The sequence below is a fragment of the Aspergillus caelatus genome, assembly GCF_009193585.1.
Source record: "Aspergillus caelatus strain CBS 763.97 unplaced genomic scaffold BDV27scaffold_13, whole genome shotgun sequence".
NCBI classification, from domain to species: domain Eukaryota; kingdom Fungi; phylum Ascomycota; class Eurotiomycetes; order Eurotiales; family Aspergillaceae; genus Aspergillus; species Aspergillus caelatus.
The window spans coordinates 74-26,087 of record NW_022475276.1 but is presented as its reverse complement, the minus strand read 5'-3'; the positions used below and the strand labels follow the sequence as shown (position 1 = coordinate 26,087).

Genomic DNA, 26,014 nt, shown 5'->3' with positions numbered 1-26,014 from the left:
AGTTTAAGAAAGGTGAAGTTATCTTCTACTTGTCCTGTAATTTCCTTTTTTTCTCCATATCTGCCGTCCAGTGTGCTAATTCGAGCCCATACTGCGAGCCAATACCACCATGTTAACCAACATCAACGAAGAGGATAACCTTCGTCGAATGGAGCGCGGCGAACTGTACTATGCATTCACTCCACAACTTGTGGCCGCCCGGAAACGGTGTGCAAGAGCTGTGAGTCGACTGAACAATGCTGGTGATCTCACCCGGAGGCAAATAGCCGAGTACTGGAAAGAGTGAGTTTCGAACCGGTGCCAGATCTTAGACTCTACAACAACTACCTCCCTGTATAACGCCCTTTCGCCTGCCTGAATTTAATGAAATACAGAATCACAAACGACAAAAAGCCTTTACCACCCCCTGGCAAGACTGAGGATGAGGAAGATGCTGTCTTACACGAATATCCGTGGATCGAACGACCCATTAACATCGACTACGGAACGAATATCAAAGTCGGGAGCAACGTTTTTATCAACTTTAACTGCACCATTACTGATACTTGCATGGTTTCCATTGGGTCACGAACGCTTATCGGTCCGAGTGTGTCGCTTTATAGTGCCGGCCACCCTACTGATCCTGACTTGCGGAACGGGACCAAGGGCCCTGAGTGGGGCCGACCGATTACCATTGGGAATGACTGCTGGATTGCGGGTAATGTGATCATCTTGCCAGAGTAACGATTGGTGATGGATGTACTATTGGGGCAGGGAGTGTTGTTACCAACACTGAGAGACTTTATTATGGACATCATTGTAGAGAACAGCGATTATTGTGTATTGGGTAAGATTTGCAGCTGACGATTGTGCACCTTCTAGGATATTCCCGTATATCACGTTGCCGTGGGGAATCTTGCCAGGGTGCTTCGTTCTCTACGTCCAAATGTGGCCGGGCCTGTGGAAGATAAATAGTACCATTGACCCATATATAGGACTGTACAGCACGTCAGTTGGCGACCCATCTTTGAGGTGTTTTTTTTTTTTTTTTTCTTTCCCCAGAGAAGCATCAAACTTTTACTACTTGCACAAGCATGTCCCAAAGTTTAATCAAATTGATCATTACATTCTGGCAAACACGTACAAAAGAAATTCCTGCCAAACTGAACCGATCCATGTCCGAAACCACTGGCCCTTCACACGTGTTGCCAGTCGGCAGTCGTGGTGCAAATCCTTTTGAGAGCGCCAAAGGACACCTCTGGGGTTAGAGATGTACCAGAACGAGTCCAAATCTGTTCTTTCTCTTTTATAATGACATATTTGCTGTGAAAAGCACTCGCAGATCTAGATTCACACTCAGAGTATGGGCTGCTATCGGGAAATGTGAGAATTATGGCATCAGCCTAATCGTATACATTGAATTTGCGGTTGCTTCCACTTCCTGCATGGTTCCAGCGTACTAGATAGATACTATGATCTTCAAATCCAGTATTACCGTTATATGGCTGTCATTGTCGTGGAGATGTGGTAGGGGCGATCCTAGGCTGACACTTTGATGGTACTTCCTGGAGATATAGATTGGCATTGCTATGATTGATGTTATTTAAGTTACTAGGAACAGAAAGACGCAAAATGAGTAGTAGGTAGAATTCAGTAACTAAATTATAAATGATCTTTCCCGAATTGTATAGGCTAACCAACGAATATCGCATATCCTCGAGCTTGCCCATAGCCTAGACACACTACGCAGATGAAACCCATGCTAGGTGGTCAATTAGCCATTTTTGCAGTCGACCGCGGAATATCTGACCTAAACTTTCTTTCTCAAGGTTTTCCTGAGCTGGTAGAAAACTGTCAGTATTTCGTCTGGCATAGTGGCTACTTGTACATACCCATGTCAAGCGCTGCTGATAATTATCACGGAAATCTGGGTTCACATCGAGCTGTTCTATATCGCGTAGTGTTAATCCTGTACTGGTAGTGTGGATCCAACAGGATATCAACTTACCCACTGCGACATGGAGGACATCATCGGCAACAGGATTGTCAATCAACCCTTGCAAGAATTCTTTCGATTTTTCGTCAGTTCCTATCTGGTTGAGACTGTGTTTGACAGCTAAAAAGAGTTAGCAAGACTTTTTCTGTGTAGCTTCTTTCTGTGTAGAGAGGGAAAGAGAGACATACCCTTCTTATCGTAGCCACGACTAGGGTCAACAACCCATGTGGCACAGTCTTGGACCACATTGCGGAAGGTATCCACGGTCTCTGTTCCTCCTTCTGGACATCCGTCGGTGATTGTAATGATGAGGAGTGGCTCCGCCAGTGATTTTCCCGAATTGATGGGATCATATATATACGCATCAAGAACATTGGCTTTCAATTTACCACCGAGCTCGGTCCCTCCTCTTGGGTTGAAATTAAAGTGATCAGTCAGCTGATCGGACGGAATGTCATTGCCCCCATTCTGCGGCGTATTAATGAAGCGAAGGTCCGCCTTCCTCCTCCCAGGCTCCTTAAGTTTAGTTATGACCTCAGCCATCTCTTTCACCACCGTCTTCAGACTACTCCATCGATCTTCCTTCTTTTTATTCACAGTAGGATCCATGGATCCGCTGTCATCTGCAATACACACCAGTTAGCCATAACACGGACATCTTTAATATAAGGGAATAACTATACCGCAGTAGAAGATAGGCCGGTATAAGGCAGCCATGGCCAATGTTGTGATTGCCGAGGCCGTCGTAAAGATATTTGTAGGATCATTTTGAAGTGCAACTGCATTTCGCGCCACAGCAGCCACGGTAGGGCTGTTAGCCGGATAGAAATCCTCCAGGCCCGTATCCTCGACGAAATTTAGCAGAACCAGCTTGAAATCATCCTCGGTTTTGGGTTCCTCGATGTCCTGTCGTAGTATTAGAAATGGTGTACCCCAATAGTATAAGTTGACTGGGTTCTTTCTATTTACCTTCTTCTGTGAAGGATTGGCCTGCTGGTTTGAATAGGTGGCAACGTCCTTGTACGCATTCTGTATAGCATCCTTGTACTGAGGGAAGAAGTTAAGTGCCAGCATGCCAGCATTCGCCAAGACTTGTGATAATCCCGGCAAAAAGTTGCCTTGCTGATCCTTGGGGAGAACTGCCCTGGACATATTGGGATTGGTGGATTGACGGGCGAGATCATTTGCTGTTTCTCCCCGATCGTTTTTCGCGGCTGTAGAGGCACCCTTCTCAACTAACAGTTGAACCAACTCGGGATCTCGAGCGTGTGTAATGGCCGCCATGAGTGCGGTTTCATTACCCCATTCTGTCAGGCTCTCATTTACCTTCGCACCATGCTCAATCAAGAGCTGGCCGATTCGTGCTCTATTGTCGTTGGCGAAGGAGACCAGGTAGAGAGGTGCTCTGCCATCCCAAATCTTTCGGTTGGGATCGGCCCCGCTCTGCAAGAGGAGCTTGACGGCACCAACATGGCCGTGTCGGATGGCCATGGAAAGTGCGGTGTTGCCACGATCATCAAGCACATCAATGTCGACAAGCTTCAAGTAATCCTTGAGCGAGGTTCGAGTGAGGGTTCCATCCCTAGCCTCGGTCTGAAGTGACGCGGATGTCATGCTTAAGGGGTTTATTTCGCTTTGGCGGATTTTCCTAATGGATAGTAGAAGTGATAGGGGATACGGTTATTAGAAGGTCGATTGGAAAAGAATTCGAGGTCACCGGGCGACTAAGAGCAAAAGTGGGATAATTAGACATTATTTATCTCTACGCCAGCCCCGACTTTTCCGTATATCATGACCTGGTGATTTATTCAAGAATCCAATTTCTCATTCACTGATTGATGTTTTCGTTGAGTCAATGACGAGTTGTATGCGACGAAGTGAGCTATTCAACGGGACAGACCCCCCTCTGACTGATCGATCCCATGTAGTATTGATCTGGTCTCCCCACCACCATTGATCATTCCTCTTCTTTTCTTTTTATTTTTTTATCCCCATATATTTGATCCGTATTCAAACAGCAGCTGAAAAGCAATCAGCTAGGCCAGAACTACCTTGACGTCATCCTAGAAGATTATCCTTTCTTGCAAAGTGTCGGGGTTACACTGTTGTATCTTCCTAGGAGAGAATTGTGACGCTCAATGATACCAAGACTGCAATAGTCATACCTTACATATCTTGGTTTCACTACTTGAGTCGCTTGCATCGTGACATTGATGAGGGGACTAGTAGTTCTAAGGTTCTACCCGACCCTGTTTTTTTTAGGGTTCGTTGCAGCCCTGTTCCGCTTCATAAACGACCCCTAACGTAGCAACGGCAGTTTTCAGCTTGCCCTTGAGAGCGTCTCCACAATAGTAAATTACAGTAGAATCAGTCGGTTGCGGATATTTTGCCGCTGCTGGTCTATCTCGGAATAAGGATGTAACAGCTACGTGGAATTTATGGAAGGTCAGGTGTGATTGTGAGTGAGTGAGTCATTCGTATGATGTAGACCTAGCGAATAACCGAATTTTAAGTATAACACCCTAACGCTTGGTTTGGCATAAATCTCTTTCCTTATTACAATTCATTAACCGAATCGAACCTGCGCCGTAGCCTGACGTTCTTTAGAATCATGGTAATATGTTTACTTTACTGGAAGGCTATCCGGCTTGTTTCTTAGTGGTAAAAGGTAGATGAATTACTATCAGGAACTAAACGAATCCCTTTCCTTATGTACCTCTACTTCCAGCTCGAGCTTGCACTATGCTTTTCTTGATTATAAATATTGACTATATATTAGTAGCAATGAAGCCAAACCCGGGATTCAGTGTCCGAGAAGCTTGCTTCCTTCCAAATGGCATGGTTCGAAATAAAGGATCTGCAGAGGGGTTCTAAGTTGAGTCTTATCGAATAGTAAATAAGAATGTATTAACGTTTCTCCCGAGGATTAAATCCTCGTGACTTGACCACTGAGATTAAGAGACAGAACATGGTGACACAAACACCATAGGTGCGATTCACATTTAAATACTCTTGGTCTCGGGCATGAGGTCGACGCAATATCTGGATTGTCTTGAGTCCAATATCGAGGATCATGATAGACCTATTGAAGGAATTTCATCATGTATACCCATTTGGAACTATTCTAAGTAACATAGACAGCGCTATCTGTTTCTCCTTCCTTGACCTTAACCCCTCCATGCTTTGGTTCGTTTTCAAGCGCTCGTCCACACCTTTATCGAACCATCGACAAAGGCAGACGCGACATAGTTAGTTCCTTTAGGTGAAAATGCAACGGCATTGCTATTAATAGCACCGTGGTAAAAGTCGATATCATCACCTTGATTAAGCGACAGGAGCCGAATATGCTTGTCGTAAGATGTCGACGCAAGCTGTCTGTTATCTGGAGAAAATGAAAGGCCAACTACCGTGTCTGGGTGAGGGATGTCTCGTTCGAGGCTTCCTGTATCAACATTCCACAATTTCACCAGCTTGTCATTAGACCCAGAGGCCAGAAGGTTGGAAAAGCCGTACCGGGGGAACGCAACTGCTCGCACTTGGCCGCTGTGACCCGTTATACTGCGGACAAACGCTCCAGTCTTTCCGTCCCAGATTCGGATTGTCCGGTCTTTGGACCCGGAAGCAAGGTATTTGCCATCAGACGAGAATGCCACTGACAGAACATTATCGGTATGCCCTGTCAGTTCATGCGAGGCCTTTGTTGAAAGGTCCCAGAGTCGGACAGTATTGTCTGTAGACCCCGAGGCAAATCTTAGGCCGTCGGGAGAAAACGCAACGCTGTTGACATCCTCGGTGTGACCGGTAAACTCCTCAACTTTTCTCCCTGTTTGGACATCGAACAGAAACACGTTACCCTCCAATGCGTCAGCAGCCAGGAGCTGCTTCCCATCCGGAGAAAACACAACGCTGGAGATCTCCGCGCCATCATCGTTCCATTGGTGGAGGGAACCAGAGTTCTCCATGTCCCAAAAGTTCACCTGTCCGTCACTACTCCCGGATGCCAGAATCTTTCCATCTGGTGAGAAAGCCACAGACCTAGCCTCGTCGTCATGTTTAAGATTTCCTGACAACAGCTTCCACTCTCTTTTCGGTTGGGTCATGCCCTCGCGTAGCTGGTCCTCAAGTTCCTGATTCCTCTTCTCACAGGATCTAATGGCGGCGGAATGCTTCCCCTTCAGTTCGCTAAGACTCCTTGCACATGTCTGTTTCTCTTTCTGAACCGCAACGGCGACTTTCTGCTGGCAATCCGGTTCTGGCCCTGGGTCTGGTACGTTGTCATCCGTGCCGCTTTTGACGAGCCACATGTATTTCTGGGTATCACGGTCACTTCGGCCGGTCCCAACCTTGTCACTCCAATAACAGTGGCCCTGTTCGCTCAGCCAAGTGCTCGATACACACGAAGGATCATTGTTGCAGAATTGGGCACATGCCAGGGCACTTTTAGCGCCTAACGGCCCTCTGGAGTTTTTGTTCCCAGAGGTATCGCACTTAAACACATACTTGGTGTTGCCAATATGTTCCGTGCCGCTAGACTGGCCGGAGCAACATGCATCAAAGTTTGCAGTTGGGCTGTTCCCATTTGCTGCGAAGCAAGAGCTTGCAGCACGGACGTGTTGAAAGTGTCCTGCTATGGCTGGTAATGTAAGGAGGATTGAATTTAAATGCATGGTATAAAGGCGGTAGGTGGTATGATGCCAGTTTGTCTCGGATAAATTCGGAAAACGACGTACAGTGGAAATGCTATGGACTCTTTTGAACCACTAGTTGTTCAACTGGGCATGGTTACTCTTGTCATATATATATCCCCCTCTTACCTCTGTTTTTGGACAAGGTGGATGACAATGGTCCCCTTAAGTTAGACGTCATCACTTGACAGCTCTTTTAAATTGTGAACTCTAATACTTTCTGGCATGTTAATCCGTCCATGTCTTCTTAGGTCGCATATCGGCGCCAGAATTGGGCCCACCTTACCATCTTCGTCAAGGAGGACTTTGAATGTAATATTGGATATACATTCTAGATCCTACCCTGATGTCCGGAAGCAATCTTATTTCCTGCTAAAACAGGTTGCATCAATTTGTGGGGCATCCAATCCAAGTGGTACTCTGCATGTAGGATAAGAATATTGGAGATCGACCGTAGCAATGGAAACTAACCTCATCCTACCCACCAACTGCCATTTTTTTATTTTTTTATTTTTTTATTTTTTTTTGGAAAACAAGTTAATTACGAAGACAGAGGACGTCCGCATTCAATGGATACATGAAGTATCATTTAGGTTCATTTCTTTCTTGAACCCAATACCGGAAGGCGCGGTGGTCCGCGACTATCAACGTGTCAGCATTTTTTCCATTTCCACTTTTTCTCAAATTCCTGCGAGACCGAAATTGGACGATTTTGATACAACCGGAAAAGTGAATGCTTATGTCAAACGACTTGTGCTGCTGAACTGCTCTTTGAGATGATTGTCTAATAAACCAAAAAAATATGAAAAATCTCTTCTACCTTTGGCCAGCCATGACACATTGGATTCTAGATTTACGAGAACATTTGAAACAAAGCATCATAGTAATGAATATAATGAAAACAATCATAATTTCATGTAATGTAAACTGATGTGTCTTTAAGGGTCGTATTGCTGCCCAGTACTGTACAATGATCCCAACTGCGGGATGTATCACGATGGGTTATTATACATCATAAATGGGCAGCAAGACTAATTTCTATATAGGTCCAGTGCCTGAAATGCCTGGTTCTAAAAGTATCCGCACCGTGTAAGCAGTTCAAGACGTGGTCCCTAATATACAGACCGCTCATTTAGTTGAAATTGGCCTTAAGGACTAAGAGATTTCATATTGGAAATGGATTGATAAGGCCGCATTGCTCGAGTTTGGCTAGGTACAGTCATTGAGAACTCAAAGTACAAAGTATCCCACTTGAAGCCCGTATGGCCTTTGACAATCACCAGCATGTTCTGAAAAAGCGCTGTGAATCCATCGACCCAAAACAGTATGAAACAGAAAAGATGATGTTGAGAAAATCCGTTCATGGGCGGCATTGAAGCACAAGTTTAACAGAGACCTTCTGGTCTTCCTAGGCTCAGTGCTAAGGCTCCCGAATAGGGTTTTATGGCAAACCATTTGCAGGTGGGCAGGGTAGAATGCAAAGTTGCTCGCCAGGGATATAGGGAACCGGCTCACAGTCTCCCGTGGATGGGTTGCGCCAGTAGCCACCACCAAAGTGGGAGCAATCCGGAGGAGCCTTGCAATTGCCATTTTCATCCGGAAATTCTCCCGGCTTGCAGGGGCTTGCATAGTCGCACCCGCCCCTATTGTTAGGGACTTTGCCTATTGGGCAGTCGTATAGGGCACATTGTGTGCCATCGTACCTTGAACCGATAGGGCAGCACCGGGTGCGCTTGGTAACAGGGTCGATCGAAAGGTAAATATCCTTGAGAAGGAAACTCTTTGTGTCTACATCACTCTGGCTTTCCAAGATTGGTTTTTGGATTTGGGCGCTGGTTGTGAGTGCGGCACTCAGGATAAGGCAAAGTGAGGAGACGCGCATCTTGTTCGATGAGAAAAGCAGGGGACTGCAAAGGAGGAGACTTAAAAAGATATTAATTTGTCTGATGTGGGCAATGCACGATGTATAGGGAGAACTTAACAGACTGTTATATCTTTTGCGCTTACTGTCAAATTTTTTTTTTTGTTTCTGTTTGATTTTCCTTTTCCAATCTGGATCCTGAAACCGGAGGCTCCAAGCATCATAGACTCAAAATGTTACCGTTCACTAAACTTTGATCTGGTTGAGAGTGAAGAAAATGGCAAAGGCAGTCTGCTTTAGTTTGTTAACTCTTACTTCTGCGTTGGTACAGACATTTCCACGCAGTGGTTGTCCATGTCACATTCCTCTCACCGTTTTCATATTGATTATTGATACAGTAGCAGTGGCAAGAGATTCAGTAAAGTCGTACAAGATTCCAGTCCCCATACCAACAGCAAATAGCTTTTCCTCCTGGTCTTACCATGAGCCCCACGACTGACTGTCCAGAGAATCAGGTTTACTCGCAGCCCTGGGACAGTTGAAACTCCTGTAAGTTATACATATAAATGGATCTAGCCAAAAAAAAAAAAAAAATGGTACAGACGGGATTGGTTCAAGACTTATCTAACGCCAGTTTACATCGTGGTGTCAATGTCTTCTTCCTACAACCCTTCCGACAACTCGACTTTGGGTAGGTAACATTACAATTTCGCCCACAGTCTGGCAGGGCCTTCTGACAGCCGTGTGGAGCTGAAGTCTTTCTAAGGTAGTAGCAGTATTGGTATTAAGAACGGTATCGCATAATCGGGTGCATACCATAGACCTACGGTAACACTGTCCTCTTGGCTGTCCAACAAAAAAAAAGAAAAAAAAAATTAATATCCTCGTAATTCCTAGAGCATCAAGTGGCCGAAAATGTCAATGCTTGGTCTTAAGATGAGGTGCCAGAGGTGTCAGCCAACATTCTCCAAATGGATCTGGTTCATTCCAGTCATTGGCATTCCTCAGCAAATGTATTGGTTGACTTTGTTATCCCCACACATAGTCTGACTGTTGTATTCGCCACACTACTGAGTGTAGACGCAAAGCCTTGTATTTTGCTCAACAGACCTTTTCAGGGACATATTCCAGCTTCCCAAATCATACAATCTTCGACTATGGCTTAAAAGGAGTTAAGATGGCTTTATCGGCAAGAGCCGGATGCCGACCCACATTTTCCGGCTTGTCCCTTCAAGGTTCATACCGGCCGATCTAGGAAGAATGTAAGAATGCAAAAATTTTGGGATAGTTAGCACTACTCCTTATGCGTGGAGACACGAATCGAGATGCAACAGGAAATCTGCTAAATACTCGTTAGCCACTAGGGGCAGCTGCAGGTAATCGCGGTGTAGATTCCCCGTTCATCTACTCCGTAGAGCATAATACTCCACGAATCTATCATTAAATTGACCACCAGCCGGGTGTATATGGAAGAGGAAACCATCTCGGTGAGTCTTTCGTTTGCATCTGCGGTTGCGGATGATCGCCTCTGGGCAGTGGTTCAGTTCTTTCTTGTTGGTACACTTCTGTTCCTGGATGCCGGTGGCATCGCGCTGTCGCTTGATCTTGGTGGTCTCTTGTGTCAGGTTCGTTTATGTCTATCGCGGATCCTGTAACTTTACCTGTGGGGTTGGAAAATAGGAGCTACAGTCCTACCTGGCATCCACATTGCCGCTACTACAAAGGTATAATATGATGTATGGTAGGTTTTATTTTTCTTTCGTCTATCCTTCGTCTTACAGGGGAAGGAGACACACTTGACTAGCTGGACTATTTTATCAACACCTTTCCAACGTATTATAACTCTGTCGCAAGGACATTAAGGAATGTACGCGAGTTCCACGTCGGGGGTCGCCTCATCTCCCCATCGAAACACCAATCCGACCCGGATGGTCATCTCCACCATGCAGGGGATGCTTCACTATAAAGCTGCTTTTTCTAGTTACTTAATGAACGTCTACAGCTCAAACAACAGGGGCATCATCTGGTAATGCCGTGAACCATGTCTGGCAGAAGGCCGCGGTATCTGCTGTTATTGGAATGTATGATCTATAACTGAACCTACGTTACAACGCTCAGCCGATTCAATTACACCGATCGCCATGTAAATCTGGATGGCCAAAGGTTCATGGCCCACGCGCTGGTTCCACAAGTAGAGGCTCTCACTCCCCTGGAGAGCTAGCGGGCGCCTACCTCAATGAGGGCGGCTGGAATGAACTAGATTTGCAATCAACCTTCTATGGGAGGAATTATGGCCGGCTTCGGAAGATCAAGGATAAGTATAACCCGTATCAGATCTTCTATGGGCGGACAGCAGTGGGAAGCGAGTGATGGGTGGAGCATGAGGATGACCGTTTGTGTCACGCTGTTTGATGGAGTTCTGCGCTTAGGCTAACGGCCGCCAGGGCTACAAAAACTCATACGGCTTGGGTTTCTTGGCAGCTTCCGTGGTTGAATAAGTTGTACGTTATAATCGCGTACTGCCGTATAAATAGGCGCCTATTCTTTGTGTATCTAGATGTATGGCCTGCAAAAGCCTGAAGCATGTAGCTTGTTGAACATTTGTTCTGTCTCCTACTACTACTTAGACCATATTGCATAGTCTACTCCCGATGCTCTCCATATTGAAGTGTACCAGCACAAACAGCAAGGCGACAAGGACCAATCAACAAGACACAGACCCGACCCACTCCTATACCTAATCAGGAATAGCGCATCGGCTCTCGGCAGGGCAGAAATACAGCCACATGGCGACGCTTCCATCATTATCATGACTCGATCCTGCTCCTATATCCATTCCCACCCGCCCAATAGACAGGCCCTTCAAAGCTGATTTAACAGGCTAGATTGGTGTACCATACATCCGAGCCACGGGTGCTCTGTAGCGCTAGCTCTGAGCTTGTCAGGTCTTCGCCATCTCATGTTATGTTCAATTGTATGCACACTGTGATTTAACCAGCTATTACATATGGGAGATAATAGCCGTATCGGTGATACCTTGTTCGTCCCTGCCATGGGCAAGGTCTCGACCCGATCTCGAACAGGCTGCTTAACGTGCCGACGCCGTAAGAAAAAGTGCGACGAACGGCAGCCTATATGCAGCGGATGCGACAGAAACCAGCTTGCCTGCGAGTGGTTTTCTAATGAGCTGGTGCCTAGAACACGACGGTCACGTTGCCGTCGACAGCTCGCAGTGATCCAACTACCACATGAGGCACAGGCAATGCTCAATGTGTTTGCCGTCCCGAAGCCCGGGATGGCGGAGCGACTATTATCTCATTTCATAGATCACAGCCCAAGGTGGTTATCAACCAGAACTGGGACACGCAGATCAGACTTTTTGAAATATTTGCTTCCAGCGGTATTCGGAAGCCTACAGGTTCATAATTGTGTTCTTATGATTGCCTCGGCTGATCTGGCCAAATATTGCCGCGACGATGTCGAAGTGCAAGCTGTAGCAGTAGAGTACTACGGGAAAGCTGTTTCCGCTTTGCAGGGATCGCTGAACGAGGAGCTGGCTAGTATGGCTGCATACAATCTACCAGGATCCGGTTAGTGAGGGGACTTGTTCATGGAACTTTCCATCTGAGCTCTAACCTTGACTAGATTACACACCTTTGGCGGTCCTGCTGTTGTGTCTGCATGAGGTATGCTCCAAAGCGAAGGCACATCCTCTGCTCCCCCGTCCCCCAATTGGCGTGATTTAGAAACTAAAGGTAGCAGTGCCAGAACTTCACGAACAGCACGCGCATAGTGCCTCATCTTAATGCTGCCGCCGCGCTCCTGCTCCGTCGCCTGCATTACACCCCCGAAGACCTGGCACTACGAAGCTTTTTGTTTGAACTATTTTGTTACTATTTCTCCTTAGTAGCCTTCTCCCACGGCTCCAAACTTTCGCTTTGTCAAGCATCTTCCATCTTCAGCTCCCCCATTGTTACGCAGTATCTCCAACAAGGCAACGTCATGGGCACCTCGCAGCGGCTCTTCATGTGCATCTTTCGCATATCTATGTTGGCGGAGAAGGTACTCTCTGAGAGGCAGCTACATGACTCACCGGCACGGACGGAACTTGTCACGATTGAGCAGCAACTGATCGCCTGGCAAGCTGAGCTTCCAACAAGGGGAGACGCGGATGTCGCTTGGTTGAACGATGCAATAACATCCGAACTTTACCGCCTGGCCTGTCTGATATATATCAAAAAGGTTCTAGATACCGCTTTGTCCGACCAAAGTCCACCTATCCAGGCACTTGTTCTGGCATTTGTCGAACATTTAAGCCATTTACCACCCGACGCACCGTCCAACAATATCCTTTGTTGGCCTCTGGTTGTGGCAGGGCTCTCTGCTGTAGTGGCTACACATCAGCGGGCTATTAGCACCAGGTTGGGACAAATCTATGACATATGGCGGTCCGATATACTTTGTCAAAGTGCCGCGTTTCTGCGACAAAAGTGGCGAGATGATCGGAGTCCGAACCGTCATTCCGCGGCATCCTCGTGTGGAGAGCAGGAGAAGGGTCAAGACGACTCAACAGTTGCGATCAATGATATACTCAAGCTCCAGTTCCCGGTCATTTTGGTTTAGTCGTTGGCATGAATACAGATGTTGAATGTACTTGTTTACGTCTCCTGTCTCACTTGCCAACGCCAACAACAAGTTTGCAGTCTGCTGGCCTTGCTCTCCTTTCTACGTGCAGGGTGCACAAATGCAACACTTACACTAAATACGTCACATCTGGCGCCAAGGTGCCCATTCTACTGAATGTTGTAACTGTAATTGTGTTTGATTGGGGAGTCCTAGCACTTTACTCGAAGATGCGTCTGATCTACATGATGGCACCAATTCCCCTATGACAATGTCATCATGGACCCCATATTTGCAGCTCTATGGATACATGCGTATATACAACAAATACCACGAAGTCCATGCCTCCAGAAGCACTTCACACTGGAAGCCCAATACTCTAGAAAACCTCAAACCCCAGGGCGCCGCAACATCCAATACAACAAGTCGACCTTCTTCTCACCCTCACCTTCAATACCTTCCCCGACAACCGTCCAACCACATTTAGTCAACACCTTCGCACTCACCAAATTCGTCTTATCCGTCACAGCGCGCAATACCCCCACTTCCCCTGCTTCTTCCCCACTCCCAGAGACACCATGCTCAGGGATCGGCAGCCTCCACCACGCCTCCGCGAACCCTGTGAGAGCCTCAGTCGCATACCCCATGCCCCACGTCTCGGGTAGAAACAAATACCCCACCTCAGGACCGTCCTCCGGGGAAATAGACACGATGCCCATCACACCAATGACATCGCCTTCTTCTAACTCCGTAGCTGGTACCTCACCCGGGACCTTTTTGCGTAGGACAGCGAAATTATAGTTAGGTCGTTCTCCTGGCTCAGTGTCATGGGTGAAGCGTTCCATCCATTTACTCGTTTCTTCTGTTGTGGCGTCGATGCGTCCCTGCCGAGTCCAGCGCATGACTTCGGGAGTGGTTCGGAGGACGTGAAGGGCGGGAAGATCCGCGGCCCGAAACGGTCGGAGCAGAAGCCGGGCCGTGTGAATCGGGGGTGTTTGAGAGTGGCTGGGGAGAAGTGGTAGGATTGGCATTTTTTTGATCTTGGGGTTTGGGTTTGGGTATGAGGTGGGGACTTTTGTCGGTAGGTATCGTGGTGCTTTATATAGGTTTTAGTAGAGATATCGTGTGGTCCGTTGGCCCACTGGGATGACTCATCTCGTATCCAACAGTCTTTATTCCACTAAGTTGCGATGTTAGACCCTACAAGAGAGAAGTCAAAGGGGGGCTAATAAGCCGCCGTACTGCGTACTGCGTGTTGATTAATATAGAAAAGAGTTGTATCCGTAAAGTCCCAATCCATATTTCTCGTCTAGTGAAGGACTTATAGACCCTACACGACAAGAATCCACTGCCCACCTATGGTACCTCATAAATTTGGCATGTGTCTGTACATTTAGACAACCCTAAACTATACCATCACTGCCACCCGCATTCAAACGCTTCTCGCGCGCATCCTTGATCGCCCCAACAATCTGCGTGATGGCTTCCCAAATCCTGGCGCGATTCTGTAGCCCCTTGAGCTGCTTCCAATTGACAGTAATGTTACGGTACAGCTGGTACCAGTTCGTACTACTATAATTCAATTTGACTGGACTCAGACCAAGAACTTCCAGTCTGTCCGGGTGATCCGGCCATTGCCACCGCGGTTGGCTTCGCAGCCATTCAGCCTGAACTTCAGGCATCTCCTCAGCGATGACAAGACTTTGTTTCTCCACGTCACGATCCCACTCTTCCCGAGCTTCCTTTTCCTGGTGTGCATCGTGTGCGATTACAGTAGCCCAGTGGTATGGCGTCGGATCCGAAGACCATGCTTCATACAGCCATGGCATCTCCCTAACAACCAGCCGATACCAAAGAGAACTCGGCAAGTGCGTGAAGGCGCGTGATACGAGACGAAGGGCCGCGATCTCTCTAGAATCAAGGTGATCAATGATGATTAGAATGATTTCAATAGGCAATGCGAGGAAGGGGTCCTGGGTGGTTGATGCGGCATTTGTTTGGTTCCTGGTGTCGAAAGGGCTGTTGTGCACGCTAAATCCTCTGTCTGAGGAAATAGCAGACTTGATGATCGGTTTCAGCGAGGGGACAAATATGGGATTGGCGACTAGGTATTCGTGCCCGACGTTATGGTTCCAGCACTGTTCTTGCCCCTCTTTGACATGTTCATGGTCTTCGATTGGAAAGGGCTGGCTTTTCAGACATGCTCTGTCACGAATCCGGACCAACGTGTCTATATCAACCTCTCCGAGACACTGCTTGCTTGCCTGAATAAACAGTTCAAAGCACGCTGGATGAAACGGTAGCCCGATCTCGTTTAGTTCCTCCTGGGACTATTTTCAAGTAAGTAATCCGTATTCTACTGGGGCAAGGTTAACAATAAGTGGGTATCATACCGTTTCTAGCAGAAATTCAGTTTCCGCTCGAATATTATCGACGCCGTGTCGGACCGGAGCAAATTTCAACCCATCTCCAGATGAAGACATGATCTCTGCGACGCCTGTGAGATGATATCGACTTTCCCGTTCGAAGGCGAGATCATCCGGTCGAGGCTCCCACTCCTGTCGCTTTGCAAGAATACACTGAACCGTATGGCAGCCTCTCATTTCTTCAGTGGAGATATTCCTCCCCAGGTATCCCCGAGTATTTTGGCAGTCAGGACCGGCAATATGCTCGTAGCATCTAGACCTGTTATACGCCTCCCGGTTCATTGTTCTGGAGCCATTGTCGTTGATGGTATAGAGGCTCTCGCCTAATTTTGTCGAAAGGGGGTAGAACTCAGTGTCATATTCCGGCTGATCAGGCCCCTGTACCTTGAACGTCCACTCCAGGTCCTCTGTATATTTATTGCGGCGCATATCCATAATTCCATCTTCGCTATCGCTCGCCTCCGAGTCATATTTCAGAGATTCGTTATCAGACTCACTCTGACATTCATAGTTCGGATCATCCCCATGAATACCGCCCACAGGATCATCATCATATAACCGTGGCTTCGGGGTAAAATACCCGTAAAACTCAGGACCTCGGAGAGCCATACAGCATCCCGTATCGGGTGAGCAATGCTCGTATTCGCTCTGATATTCCGCTTGCTCTTCCTCGTCTTCTTCATCCCATGTGAAGTCTCGTCCTTCGATCCAGCCTCCACGACCACCGGGGCCGAAAGCCGCTGACCTCGGTTCCCATTTGGAGCGGATGCGGCTGATGTTGAAGCTCACACCGCAGAATTGACAAGGGACCTGTCCTTTGAAATTAGAATCATTGGGAGAGTATTTTTGAGTGTATATGTGGTCATAGTTTAAGGAAGACGGTAGTCATCACATATCACTTCAGGGGAGGATTAACAGACCTCCCAGTATCCTAGATTAATACAGCCAGTCAAGTTAATGCCTCACGTTTGCACTGATTGAGAAATGACATACCCATCTTGGTTGTTAGAACAAACTATATCAATACAATAGACTTCACAGTGCCAGTAGTTTAAATTTGGGCTCTGCTTCTCAAGGACAGAAACTCAATATATATGTCTGTTGGACCTCGTATTCACCGCTAATGTCGATCCGGTCGGTTCTCAGGAACGGGCCCACTATTACGAGTCGCATCCCGCATTGCTAGCTAGGCATATCTCAATGGAGCCTATGTGGGGATAAGTAGGAAGAGGTTACTATGTAGGTTCCCAAACACATCTTGATGGGTGAATTAACTTAAACATGAAATATATTATATCTTTCTGAGAATTCATATTGCGCTGGACGCAGGATGTGGGATAAATAGGTCTACAAAATCACTAGCGGCCATCTTCTCGAACTTCGGTTGATCGACCGTGTCCAGGATCTGTTCCACCCTCTCCGACGAAAGTTTCAAACCCAAATTCTGCTGGGCCTTCTCCCGGACCAGCTGCAAGGTTTCAGGTCGACGCACATGACCCAAGGGGAATGGCACCATTTCTTCCAACTTGGTTCCATCTCGCAGTGTCACCTCCAATGCATTGGCCACGCTGCGGCACTGAGGGTCATGATAATCCTGGGTGAATTTCGGATCCTCTTCCATTGTGATGATGGAGCGTAGGGATTCTATGCGAGGATCACGAGCCCAGGGACTGCTATCCTGGTAATCAGCAGTCGTGATTTGACTGCCCTTAAGCAGAACCACGGCGACCATATAACGCAGACAATGATCGCGATCTGCGGCATTGTGCAGCGGCCCCTTCTTATTGATGATGATCATGCCAGCCTCCTGGGTTCGGGCTCGGATGCTGACAATGTCCTCTTCCGGCCGAAGTCCACGCTGGGCCAGCTTTTGCGCGATAGTCAATGCTGCTTCCACGGCGGTCAATCCGTGTCCTTCAGCCGTCGAGACTTTGAAGAGGACCGTCTCCATAACCCAACTAGTAAATGGACGCGGTAGCTCGAAGGTCTGACCCCGATATAAGACATCATAAAATCCCCAACGCGGGGTGGTGATAGCAGAGCGGATACCAGGCTGACCGCATCGAACCAGGTTGGCCAGATGCACAGCACGCATGCAGGCATCCCCGGCGGCCCACCCTTTCCGGGGCCCAGCGTTTGGCGCTTGTCGATAGACGCGCAGCGGATGACCATCAGCCCATGCATGCGAGACTACAGCCCGGGCTTGATCATGGGATAAACCCATGAGCCAGGAGACCATGGCGGACGAGGCCACCTTGACCAAAATGACATGATCGAGGCCAACCTTGTTGAAGGCGTTTCGGATCTGAAACACGCCCTGGATCTCATACGCCTTGATCAGAGCAGTGAGGACCTGTTTCATGGAGATGACCTCATCAGGGTTACCACGAGCGAGCGCCTCCCGACTGAGGATGTCTGCAGTGCTGAGGATTGCACCAAGATTATCTAGCCATCGGTTAGGACAGACGGGCGGTAGACGTGGGGTTTAAGATTCTTGCTTACCTGATGGATGTCCCCATTCGGCGCCCGGAAAGGCATCGTTGTGGTCAAGGTAACGGATCATTCCCCCAAGGTCAAAGGCACCCTTGAGGGCATCCACCTGAAATTGAGTACCGGGCAAGCGGAACCCCCCTGGTACCGTAGCTGTTTGGGGCCAGACGGGGCCAATCATGGCGGCACATTCTGGGCTAGTATGAATACTCTCGATGGCAGCGCCTAGAGCATCAATAAGGGCTGCTTTAGCTCGTGTCCAGGCCGCTGGGGAGTCGATGTCATAGTCATAGGCGTATTCGACGATTAAATCGATCACTTTGTCATAGGAAGGACAATTATTGTCGTCCGCCGCTGGAATAATCATTTTTGTTTTTGCGTCATAAGCTGTGATTCTTGTGTAATTCCTCGTCCTGCAATCCAGCTTTATCTTATAACTCATTTTTTGGTACGCCGGAGTATAAATGCCATGTGTTTGGCCCGGCTCGGCGCCCATGGGCCGCGACTCGGCTCTCGAACTCCGGCTGCCAGTTCTCTCCGAACGACCCAGCGTAAGAACCCAGCGTAGGATTTATTTGATTTCCGATTCCACACATTTCACTCACACACGGCGATATCGAAGACTGGACCGACCCAGCGTAAGAACCCAGCGTAAAATTGGTTCCCGACTAGAGGGTAAATAGTAGACCGCGTGCCCATATTTCTCGTGGCAGTTGGATAAAACAATCGCTCTCGCGCCGTGCTAGAAATCTAATGACTCCCAGCGCGACCCAAGAGTGACATAACGCTTTATTGAATAATAATATACTAGATATCATTGCCTGTCAGCACCTTCATTTCCATCCTTACCATGGCCTCTACCCCCAGCTCTGGTTCCTATGATCTTGCGATCGTGACACCCACTGAAGACTATTCGTTGAGGTCTTTTTCTCTTTCCCAAGGAAACATCCAGCAAACATTCCTTGTATCGACACAGGACGGTGCTTTCCTGGACCAGCAAAAGGCCTCTTTCCTTCAGAATTATTCGAAAGACCAGTCAATTCTTGCCTTGGTGTTTGGGTTTTTACAATTCCTCCTGGATGAGGACTGCCCACCAGCTCCCCTAGGGGCGTTCCTCGGCGCTATCGAGTCGCAGTGCGTGAGAGATGCGGATATCCACGATCTGATTGTCTCTGAGCCCGAGGCCAAGAATATTATACGCACCTACTACCGCGCACATGCGATTGCTGGTCTCAACCCCCGACCAGCCTCCAGTGGACTCTTCAGTACCGTTGATAATGAAGCGCACCGCATTTTAATGGCCTTCGGGGGCCAAGGATCTACCAACCTTGTCTGTGTCGACGAATTGGCCGACCTGTATTCACTTTACCAGCCCTTACTTGAGCCACTGATTGCATCAGTAGCGCCAGCTCTGGCAAGTCTTTCTCGAGAACCCTCCACCTTACAGCACTACTTGGGTCGTGAGATTGACCTTTACTCGTGGTTGACCATCCCCGAGTCTCGTCCGGACCGGGCCTTTACAGCCACCGCTGCCGTCAGCTTCCCAATCATTGGCTTACTTGATATGGCGCATTATTACGTGCTTGGTAAATTACTCGATTCTGATTCCCCGAAGCGACTCAGGTCAGCGCTGCAAGGTCTCACGGGTCACTCCCAGGGAATTATCGTGGCTGCAGCCGTCGCTCAAGCGGACACGTGGGCGTCCTTTTTAGCGCAGGCACAATGGGCCATCCGCCTACTGTTTTGGATGGGCTACGAATGCCACACGGCCGCTCTAGCCTCTCCATTATCGTCCGCCGCTATCAGGGATAGTGTTGAGCACGGCGAGGGATCCCCCTCATGGCTCCTTAGTGTCCGAGGTCTGCGGTCCCCGGCCCTTGACGCGTTAATCACGGACTGCAATCGTCGTTTGCCGGAATCTGAGCACCTGTCCATCGGATTGATCAACACTGAACGGAACCTTGTGGTAGCCGGTTCTCCACGTTCCCTCCGAGGTTTATGTCTGCGGCTGCGAGAGATCGAGGCTGATGATGGACAAGATCAAAGTCGGGTTCCCTTCCGTCAGCGCAAGCCCGTTGTCCATCATACCTTCCTCCCTGTTAGCGCTCCGTTCCATTCCAGCCACCTCCGTGCCGCTGCAGACCGTGTGAAGGAACGGTTTCCGGATGCCTCATCGCCAAAAGTGGGGGATCTCCTCAGTGCGGTCTTTCACACACGGACCGGCCAGGATATGCGCGAGATGTTCAGCCCAACGAGTAACCTGATCCATAGCTTGGTCGAGGCAGTAGCCTGTGAGACTGTAGATTGGCCTGCAACATTGCAGGTATCGCGCCCCAAGCCGCCCTCCCACATCGTGCTTCTGAGCAGCAGCCGCCTCAGCGATCTTGTATCCGAAATTGTCGATGGCCGAGGAGTTCGTATCATCGCAGGAACGGTGCTAGCCCCAACGGATCCCGCCACTCTCGGCGGAAAAGCGGAGTTACTAACCGCGACGCCTTCACAGGCACCAGCCCCTTGGGCGGAGCTCTTTAAAGCTCGACTGGCGGCTGGCCCAGATGGCAAGCCCGTACTCGAGACGCGACTCAGCCAGCTGCTGCAAGTCCCGCCTATCATCACAGCTGGGATGACACCCACTACGGTACACTGGGACTTTGTGGCTGCGGTGATGCAGGCAGGCTATCATGTTGAGCTGGCCGGCGGTGGATACTTTGACGCGGCTGGCATGACGACAGCTATTGAAAAATTAGCGGCCCACGTCCCACCCGGCCGCGGCATCACCTGCAATCTCATCTATGCTAGCCCTCATTCAATTGCGTTCCAGATCCCCCTAATCCGCCACATGATCCAACGGGGAATCCCCATAGATGGCTTGACAATTGGAGCGGGAGTTCCTTCACTGGATGTGGTCAACGAATGGATCCAGACACTGGGAATCAAGCATCTTTCTCTCAAGCCAGGGTCCATCGCTGCCATATATGAGGTGATCGAAATCGCTAAGAAGCACCCGTCGTTCCCCATCATATTACAATGGACTGGAGGCCGCGGTGGTGGCCATCACTCCTGTGAGGACTTCCACGAACCACTTTTGCAGACCTACCGGGATATCCGCCGCTGTTCCAACTTGTATCTGGTTGTGGGCAGTGGATTTGGCCAGGCGGACCAAATGCACCCATATATCACGGGTGAATGGTCGCTATCATTCGGTCGCCCCTTAATGCCTTGTGATGGTATCCTCATAGGCAGTCGCATGATGGTCGCCCGGGAGGCGCACACTTCTACGCAAGCAAAGGAATTGATCTTGGCAGCCGCCGGAGTGGCCGACTCAGAATGGGAGCAGACCTTCAAGAAGCCTACCGGGGGAGTGTTGACCGTCCAGTCTGAGATGGGCCAGCCGATCCACAAGCTGGCAACTCGTGGAGTTCGGCTGTGGCACGAGATGGACAAGACTATCTTCAGCTTGCCTCGGGACAAACGTGTTGCTGCACTCCATGCGCGTAAGCCTGAAATCATACGTCGCCTCAGTGCTGATTTTGCCAAGCCGTGGTTTGGCTACAATGCCGCCGGTGATGCCGTCGACCTAGAGAACATGACGTATACTGAAGTCATTGCTCGTTTGATCCGGTTAGTGTATGTCAGCCACCAGCACCGCTGGATTGACGCTTCCTACCGTCAGCTCGTTTTGGATTTCGCCTACAGAACGCTAGAACGTGTCTCCAGTGTCGTTTATGCGACGGATAAGCTTGACATCAGTCGACCTGAACAATTCGTCGAGCAGGTGCAACAGCTCTGCCCCGCTGCGACTACGCGTCGTCTACACCCAGACGATGTCCGCTTCTTTCTCACCATCTGCAAAAAGCGTGGTCGAAAGCCTGTCAACTTCATCCCAGCTTTGGATGAGGACTTCGAGTACTGGTTCAAGAAAGACTCCCTGTGGCAGTCGGAAGATGTGGATGCCATCATCGACCAGGACGCTGACCGAGTATGTATCCTACAAGGCCCTGTGGCTGTGCAATATTCTTGTCGGGCAGATCAGTCAGCCAGGGAAATCCTTGATGAGATCCACCATGGGCTCGTAGACCATTTCGAGGAGGAGCCGTCTCAAACGGATAAAACTCCGTTAGCCATATCAGAAATGGTCTCCGCTCAGATCACAGTGACAGAAAGCAACACACATCGTATCATCCGCCCTACATCTGAAAGCCTACCCTCTGTTGAAGACTGGCAGGCATTCCTGGCCAGTCAAGTCACAGGTGGCGTCCGAAGCGCTATCATGGCTGAGGAAATCACACGAGGTTCTCAGAGACAACCGAATCCTTTGCGCCGAGTTCTGGAACCACGGACAGGGCAATCCATCCAGCTATCTCTGGATGGTTGCGATCTACTTCTGGTAGAAGATGCACAGAACCGTCCGCTGGTCCACATTAATCCCAGTGGTGATCAGGAGGTTGCTGTAGACTTCTATTATTATGACTTCGTGGAGACCCCTGCCATCCTCCGATTTACGTATCAGTTTAATCCAAAGAATCTTTCCCTGGTAGAGAATCTCGAGGGGCGTGAGGATCGAGTGAAATTGTTCTATGCTCATCTTTGGCTCGGTCGTGCTGATCTTAGTTACCACCGGCTGGGTGACGTCTTCGAGGGCGAGGAAATCACGCTCTCGTCTGATCTTCATCGTCACCTTCACAATGCTCTCCGTCATACAGTCCCAGATGCCACTGTATCCGCGACAACTAACACCTTACCCCTCGAGGCCGCGATTATTGCCGCTTGGAAACCCCTGATGGAGCCACTGTTTGTTGCAGAGCTCCAGGGTGACTTGCTCCGCCTAGTCCATCTCTCCAATAGCATCCGGTACACTCCTGGCGCTGCTCCACTAGAAGTCAACGATGTCGTCGCGACAAAATCAAAGGTGCGTGCAGTGACCATCAAGGAGACTGGCAAGACAATCAGTGTCGAAGCGCAAATATTTCGGTCCAAGACTTTGGTGGCCACTGTGACTTCGGACTTTTTTATCAAGGGATCATTCTCCGACTACGAGACCACCTTCAGTCACCAGGACGAAGGTGCAACTGAACTAAAGGTGCAATCCGCGATAGATGAAGCCCTTCTACGGGACCGTGAATGGTTTCTCCTAGATGACCCTACACAGTCACTGATTAATAAAACCCTCGTCTTCCGTCTACACACTGTGACCCGATGGAAGGACCAATCGACCTTCGCCAGCCTGAAAACTATTGGCTCGATCTACACCAAGCATTGGAATGGCACCGAGCAGAAAGTGGGAACTGTTGCATCTGAGGTGGCCGAATGCCATGGCAATCCTGTCATCGACTTCCTGCAGCGCAAGGGCACGGTGGTGCAAGAAAAAGTGCCTTTAAAGCACCCGGGCCTGATAGATAACGGATCGAGGACCATCCGTTTACCGCTTGATAATGCCCTCTACAGCGCCGTATCCAAGGATTACAATCCCATACACACCTCATCCGTCTTTGCACGTTTCGCAGACCTTCCGGGGACCATCACCCATGGCATGTACACCGCCGCCGTTTCCCGTGCGGTGACGGAATGTCTGGCAGCAGACGGCGAAACGGGTCGGCTGCGGAGCTTCTCTGCGTCTTTCGTCGGGATGGTGTTGCCAGGCGACCAGCTCACTGTCCGTATCCGACATGAGGCCATGTGCCACGGCCGCATGGTCCTCTCCGTAGTTGCATACCGGGAGGGTACCGATGAGAAGGTACTTCAAGGGGAGGCCGAAGTTGAGCAGCGCACTTCTGCATACCTCTTTACCGGTCAAGGAAGCCAGGCACAGAACATGGGAATGCAGTTGTATGAGTCGAGTCCGGTGGCTCGAGCGGTGTGGGATGAGGTTGACCGCCGTCTGCTCGATCAATACGGTATGTTGTCTCTAATTATTCACACCCCAGAAGCCCCACCTCTCTCCACGGCTATGGGTGGTAGTGATGTGTAGGATAATCCTTCCGAATCTGGCGCTAACATACCTAGGCTGGTCAATCTTGAACGTTGTCCGTGCAAACCCCAAACAGATCACCATCCACTTTCGTGGGCCTCGTGGCAGACGAATCCGCGACAACTATCTCGCGATGAGGACAGAAACCCGAATGCCAGACGGTTCCACTCGGCTCGAACCTATCCTTCGCGATCTCACGCCCAAATCCGAGTCGTATACCTTCTTCGACTCCCGAGGTCTGCTGTATGCCACGCAATTCGCTCAGCCTGCTATTCTACTGATGGAAAAGGCGGCATTCGAGGATATGAAGGCCAATGGTCTTATCCAAGAGGGGGCTGCTTTCGCAGGACACTCCCTGGGTGAGTACGGAGTACTGGCCTCATTGGTTGACTTTTTACCATTCGAAATGATGATGAGCGTTGTCTTCTATCGTGGGTTAGTCATGCAGTTCACCATGGAGCGCGACTCCAACGGACACACAGGGTTCTCTATGGTGGCTGTTAGTCCGAAGAGAGTGGGCAAATGTAAGTTTTGTTTCCGTTTCGCTCGGATTTCACCAGACTCACAGCGGCACAGATTTCGATGAAGCCATGTTACGCATCATCGTGGATTTGATCCACCGACAGAGTGGCAATCTGTTGGAAATCGTCAATTTCAATGTTGAGGCCGAGCAATATGTTTGTGCCGGACACGTAAGTTTTCTCAACCCTTTATAATCGCCACATCTCGCTCATGCATTCCAGGTCCGCAACATTTACGTTTTGAGCGGCATCCTCGACCTTCTGTCTCAATCCACCATTGGCCCCAAGCTCGTAGATTCGCTCCGCAGCGCTTCTGATCCCGCCCTCACAGACGTAGCCAAAGAAATTGCCGCCCATCTCGAAAAGGCGCCCCAACTGAACAATCCCACTGAACTGAAACGGGGTCGAGCAACGATCCCATTGCAAGGCATCGACGTTCCCTTCCATTCGTCGCACCTTCGCTCCGGGGTGTCCGTCTACCGACGATTCTTGGAGGAACGGATCCAGGCAGAGAATGTGCAGGTGGACCGCCTAGTGGGCAAATTCATCCCCAATGTCATGGGGAAACCGTTCGCTATTGATCGGCCATATCTAGAAGAGGCCGCAGTGGTCACGGGAAGTTCTGTGTTGAGGGAGCTAGCGCTAGCAGCTTGATGTATTATTAGTATTGAGACAATCAGAATGACATCTTTTATCATAATTGACGATGATGTATAACTTCTGCGAGCTTTACCAAGGAATCAGTCACGGGCTTCGACCAGCCAGTTCTGTCCATGCCTTCAGAGGTATTCGGCTAGCGTAGGGTAGGACAACATTAGACCTTCATGGCGAAATTTGTCACGAATTCCACTGCAGTTCTTTCTGATTCGGTGAGCAGAAGTCTCCAGTTGACTAGCTACAAGATTGTCGTTTTCATTATAGCTACTGCCATGGTTTCCTTTCAGGTCGCCCTTGGCATTCACTGTCAAACTATACAACAGAAGGTCGCACAGCTTGGCATCTCGCTTGCAGTCGAGCTGCCGTCTGTATCCCAGGGCAACCAGAGATTAGCTGGCCTCTTGCGTCGACCGAATCAATCCCTGCAAAAGTGATAGTTTAGCGTTCGTAACGGGGGTTTTGTGAGTCGGAGCGATTCCCATTGAAGGAAGCAGTCCGTTGAGGTGTCAGTGAATCAGTCCCAGTTCGAGACCCATCACGTGGCACACCATAAGCGCGTCAGGGTGTGTCTCGGTAATACGGTAATATAACGCATGGACACCCAATGATTGGCGGTAAAAGTGATATTCTCTGTCATACATCGTTTTTCTTGATCTTCCAAGTTCCGTGGCGTGGCATGTCTTAGAATGTAGCTAGGTTGCAGATCTTCAAAATTGGGCTATTCTGTCTCAGCCCAAAATTTTACTTTTCGGATTGAAATGACTCGCATCGGAGCGTTATTGTCCTCCGTGTACATGTCAATGCACCC

At 49.2% G+C, this 26,014-nt stretch overlaps 10 protein-coding genes across 10 annotated transcripts; 4 read left to right on the top strand and 6 right to left on the bottom strand.

Annotated features, from left to right (window-relative positions):
• Positions 1 to 109: 109 nt before the first annotated feature.
• On the top strand, positions 110 to 723 carry BDV27DRAFT_141295 (sugar O-acetyltransferase; the record flags this gene model as incomplete). Its single annotated transcript, XM_032069793.1, has 2 exons — positions 110 to 282; positions 375 to 723. 2 exons carry the CDS (start codon positions 110 to 112, stop codon positions 721 to 723), a joined length of 522 nt encoding a protein of 173 aa, XP_031932343.1.
• A 998-nt stretch (positions 724 to 1,721) lies between these two features.
• BDV27DRAFT_153141 (uncharacterized protein) lies at positions 1,722 to 3,589 on the bottom strand (the record flags this gene model as incomplete). The annotated part of the gene is made up of 6 exons (XM_032071715.1): positions 1,722 to 1,814; positions 1,872 to 1,927; positions 1,988 to 2,095; positions 2,164 to 2,598; positions 2,659 to 2,881; positions 2,945 to 3,589. The coding sequence occupies 6 exons, from the start codon at positions 3,587 to 3,589 to the stop codon at positions 1,722 to 1,724; spliced, it is 1,560 nt and encodes a 519-aa protein (XP_031932342.1).
• Positions 3,590 to 4,935: 1,346 nt separating this feature from the next.
• On the bottom strand, positions 4,936 to 6,585 carry BDV27DRAFT_121031 (WD40 repeat domain-containing protein). Its single transcript, XM_032065262.1, has one exon. The coding sequence runs from the start codon at positions 6,277 to 6,279 to the stop codon at positions 5,170 to 5,172; it is 1,110 nt and encodes a 369-aa protein (XP_031932341.1). The 5' UTR covers positions 6,280 to 6,585; the 3' UTR covers positions 4,936 to 5,169.
• A 1,348-nt stretch (positions 6,586 to 7,933) lies between these two features.
• BDV27DRAFT_121030 (uncharacterized protein) lies at positions 7,934 to 8,589 on the bottom strand. The gene has a single exon (XM_032065261.1). The coding sequence runs from the start codon at positions 8,540 to 8,542 to the stop codon at positions 8,102 to 8,104; it is 441 nt and encodes a 146-aa protein (XP_031932340.1). The 5' UTR covers positions 8,543 to 8,589; the 3' UTR covers positions 7,934 to 8,101.
• Positions 8,590 to 9,885: 1,296 nt separating this feature from the next.
• On the top strand, positions 9,886 to 10,190 carry BDV27DRAFT_121029 (uncharacterized protein). The gene has a single exon (XM_032065259.1). The coding sequence runs from the start codon at positions 9,988 to 9,990 to the stop codon at positions 10,174 to 10,176; it is 189 nt and encodes a 62-aa protein (XP_031932339.1). The 5' UTR covers positions 9,886 to 9,987; the 3' UTR covers positions 10,177 to 10,190.
• Positions 10,191 to 11,340: 1,150 nt separating this feature from the next.
• On the top strand, positions 11,341 to 13,339 carry BDV27DRAFT_13961 (Zn(II)2Cys6 transcription factor). Its single transcript, XM_032069490.1, has 3 exons — positions 11,341 to 12,111; positions 12,167 to 12,207; positions 12,284 to 13,339. Exons 1-3 carry the CDS (start codon positions 11,529 to 11,531, stop codon positions 13,142 to 13,144), a joined length of 1,485 nt encoding a protein of 494 aa, XP_031932338.1. The 5' UTR covers positions 11,341 to 11,528; the 3' UTR covers positions 13,145 to 13,339.
• On the bottom strand, positions 13,340 to 14,355 carry BDV27DRAFT_13955 (GNAT family N-acetyltransferase). The gene has a single exon (XM_032069479.1). It carries the CDS (start codon positions 14,173 to 14,175, stop codon positions 13,534 to 13,536), a length of 642 nt encoding a protein of 213 aa, XP_031932337.1. The 5' UTR covers positions 14,176 to 14,355; the 3' UTR covers positions 13,340 to 13,533.
• Positions 14,356 to 15,297: 942 nt separating this feature from the next.
• Positions 15,298 to 15,831, bottom strand: BDV27DRAFT_121026 (uncharacterized protein). Its single transcript, XM_032065258.1, has one exon. It carries the CDS (start codon positions 15,745 to 15,747, stop codon positions 15,532 to 15,534), a length of 216 nt encoding a protein of 71 aa, XP_031932336.1. The 5' UTR covers positions 15,748 to 15,831; the 3' UTR covers positions 15,298 to 15,531.
• Positions 15,832 to 16,879: 1,048 nt separating this feature from the next.
• On the bottom strand, positions 16,880 to 18,427 carry BDV27DRAFT_141291 (uncharacterized protein; the record flags this gene model as incomplete). The annotated part of the gene is made up of 2 exons (XM_032069792.1): positions 16,880 to 18,015; positions 18,073 to 18,427. 2 exons carry the CDS (start codon positions 18,425 to 18,427, stop codon positions 16,880 to 16,882), a joined length of 1,491 nt encoding a protein of 496 aa, XP_031932335.1.
• A 306-nt stretch (positions 18,428 to 18,733) lies between these two features.
• Positions 18,734 to 25,658, top strand: BDV27DRAFT_165805 (acyl transferase domain-containing protein). The gene is made up of 4 exons (XM_032074029.1): positions 18,734 to 23,954; positions 24,064 to 24,552; positions 24,605 to 24,720; positions 24,772 to 25,658. The coding sequence occupies exons 1-4, from the start codon at positions 18,911 to 18,913 to the stop codon at positions 25,201 to 25,203; spliced, it is 6,081 nt and encodes a 2,026-aa protein (XP_031932334.1). The 5' UTR covers positions 18,734 to 18,910; the 3' UTR covers positions 25,204 to 25,658.
• The last annotated feature ends 356 nt before the right edge of the window (positions 25,659 to 26,014 follow it).

What these genes read in the sequence shown, in the direction of transcription:
- BDV27DRAFT_121031 (XM_032065262.1), bottom strand. Translation starts at nt 6,279, where the DNA reads ATGTGGCTCGTCAAAAGCGGCACGGATGACAACGTACCAGACCCAGGG.
- BDV27DRAFT_121030 (XM_032065261.1), bottom strand. Translation starts at nt 8,542, where the DNA reads ATGCGCGTCTCCTCACTTTGCCTTATCCTGAGTGCCGCACTCACAACC.
- BDV27DRAFT_121029 (XM_032065259.1), top strand. Translation starts at nt 9,988, where the DNA reads ATGGAAGAGGAAACCATCTCGGTGAGTCTTTCGTTTGCATCTGCGGTT.
- BDV27DRAFT_13961 (XM_032069490.1), top strand. Translation starts at nt 11,529, where the DNA reads ATGGGAGATAATAGCCGTATCGGTGATACCTTGTTCGTCCCTGCCATG. An exon ending in ATACAATCTACCAGGATCCG is followed by an intron (nt 12,112 to 12,166) that starts GTTAGTGAGGGG and finishes AACCTTGACTAG; the next exon opens with ATTACACACCTTTGGCGGTC. An exon ending in TGCTGTTGTGTCTGCATGAG is followed by an intron (nt 12,208 to 12,283) that starts GTATGCTCCAAA and finishes TAAAGGTAGCAG; the next exon opens with TGCCAGAACTTCACGAACAG.
- BDV27DRAFT_13955 (XM_032069479.1), bottom strand. Translation starts at nt 14,175, where the DNA reads ATGCCAATCCTACCACTTCTCCCCAGCCACTCTCAAACACCCCCGATT.
- BDV27DRAFT_121026 (XM_032065258.1), bottom strand. Translation starts at nt 15,747, where the DNA reads ATGAGAGGCTGCCATACGGTTCAGTGTATTCTTGCAAAGCGACAGGAG.
- BDV27DRAFT_165805 (XM_032074029.1), top strand. Translation starts at nt 18,911, where the DNA reads ATGGCCTCTACCCCCAGCTCTGGTTCCTATGATCTTGCGATCGTGACA. An exon ending in CCGTCTGCTCGATCAATACG is followed by an intron (nt 23,955 to 24,063) that starts GTATGTTGTCTC and finishes TAACATACCTAG; the next exon opens with GCTGGTCAATCTTGAACGTT. An exon ending in TCCGAAGAGAGTGGGCAAAT is followed by an intron (nt 24,553 to 24,604) that starts GTAAGTTTTGTT and finishes ACAGCGGCACAG; the next exon opens with ATTTCGATGAAGCCATGTTA.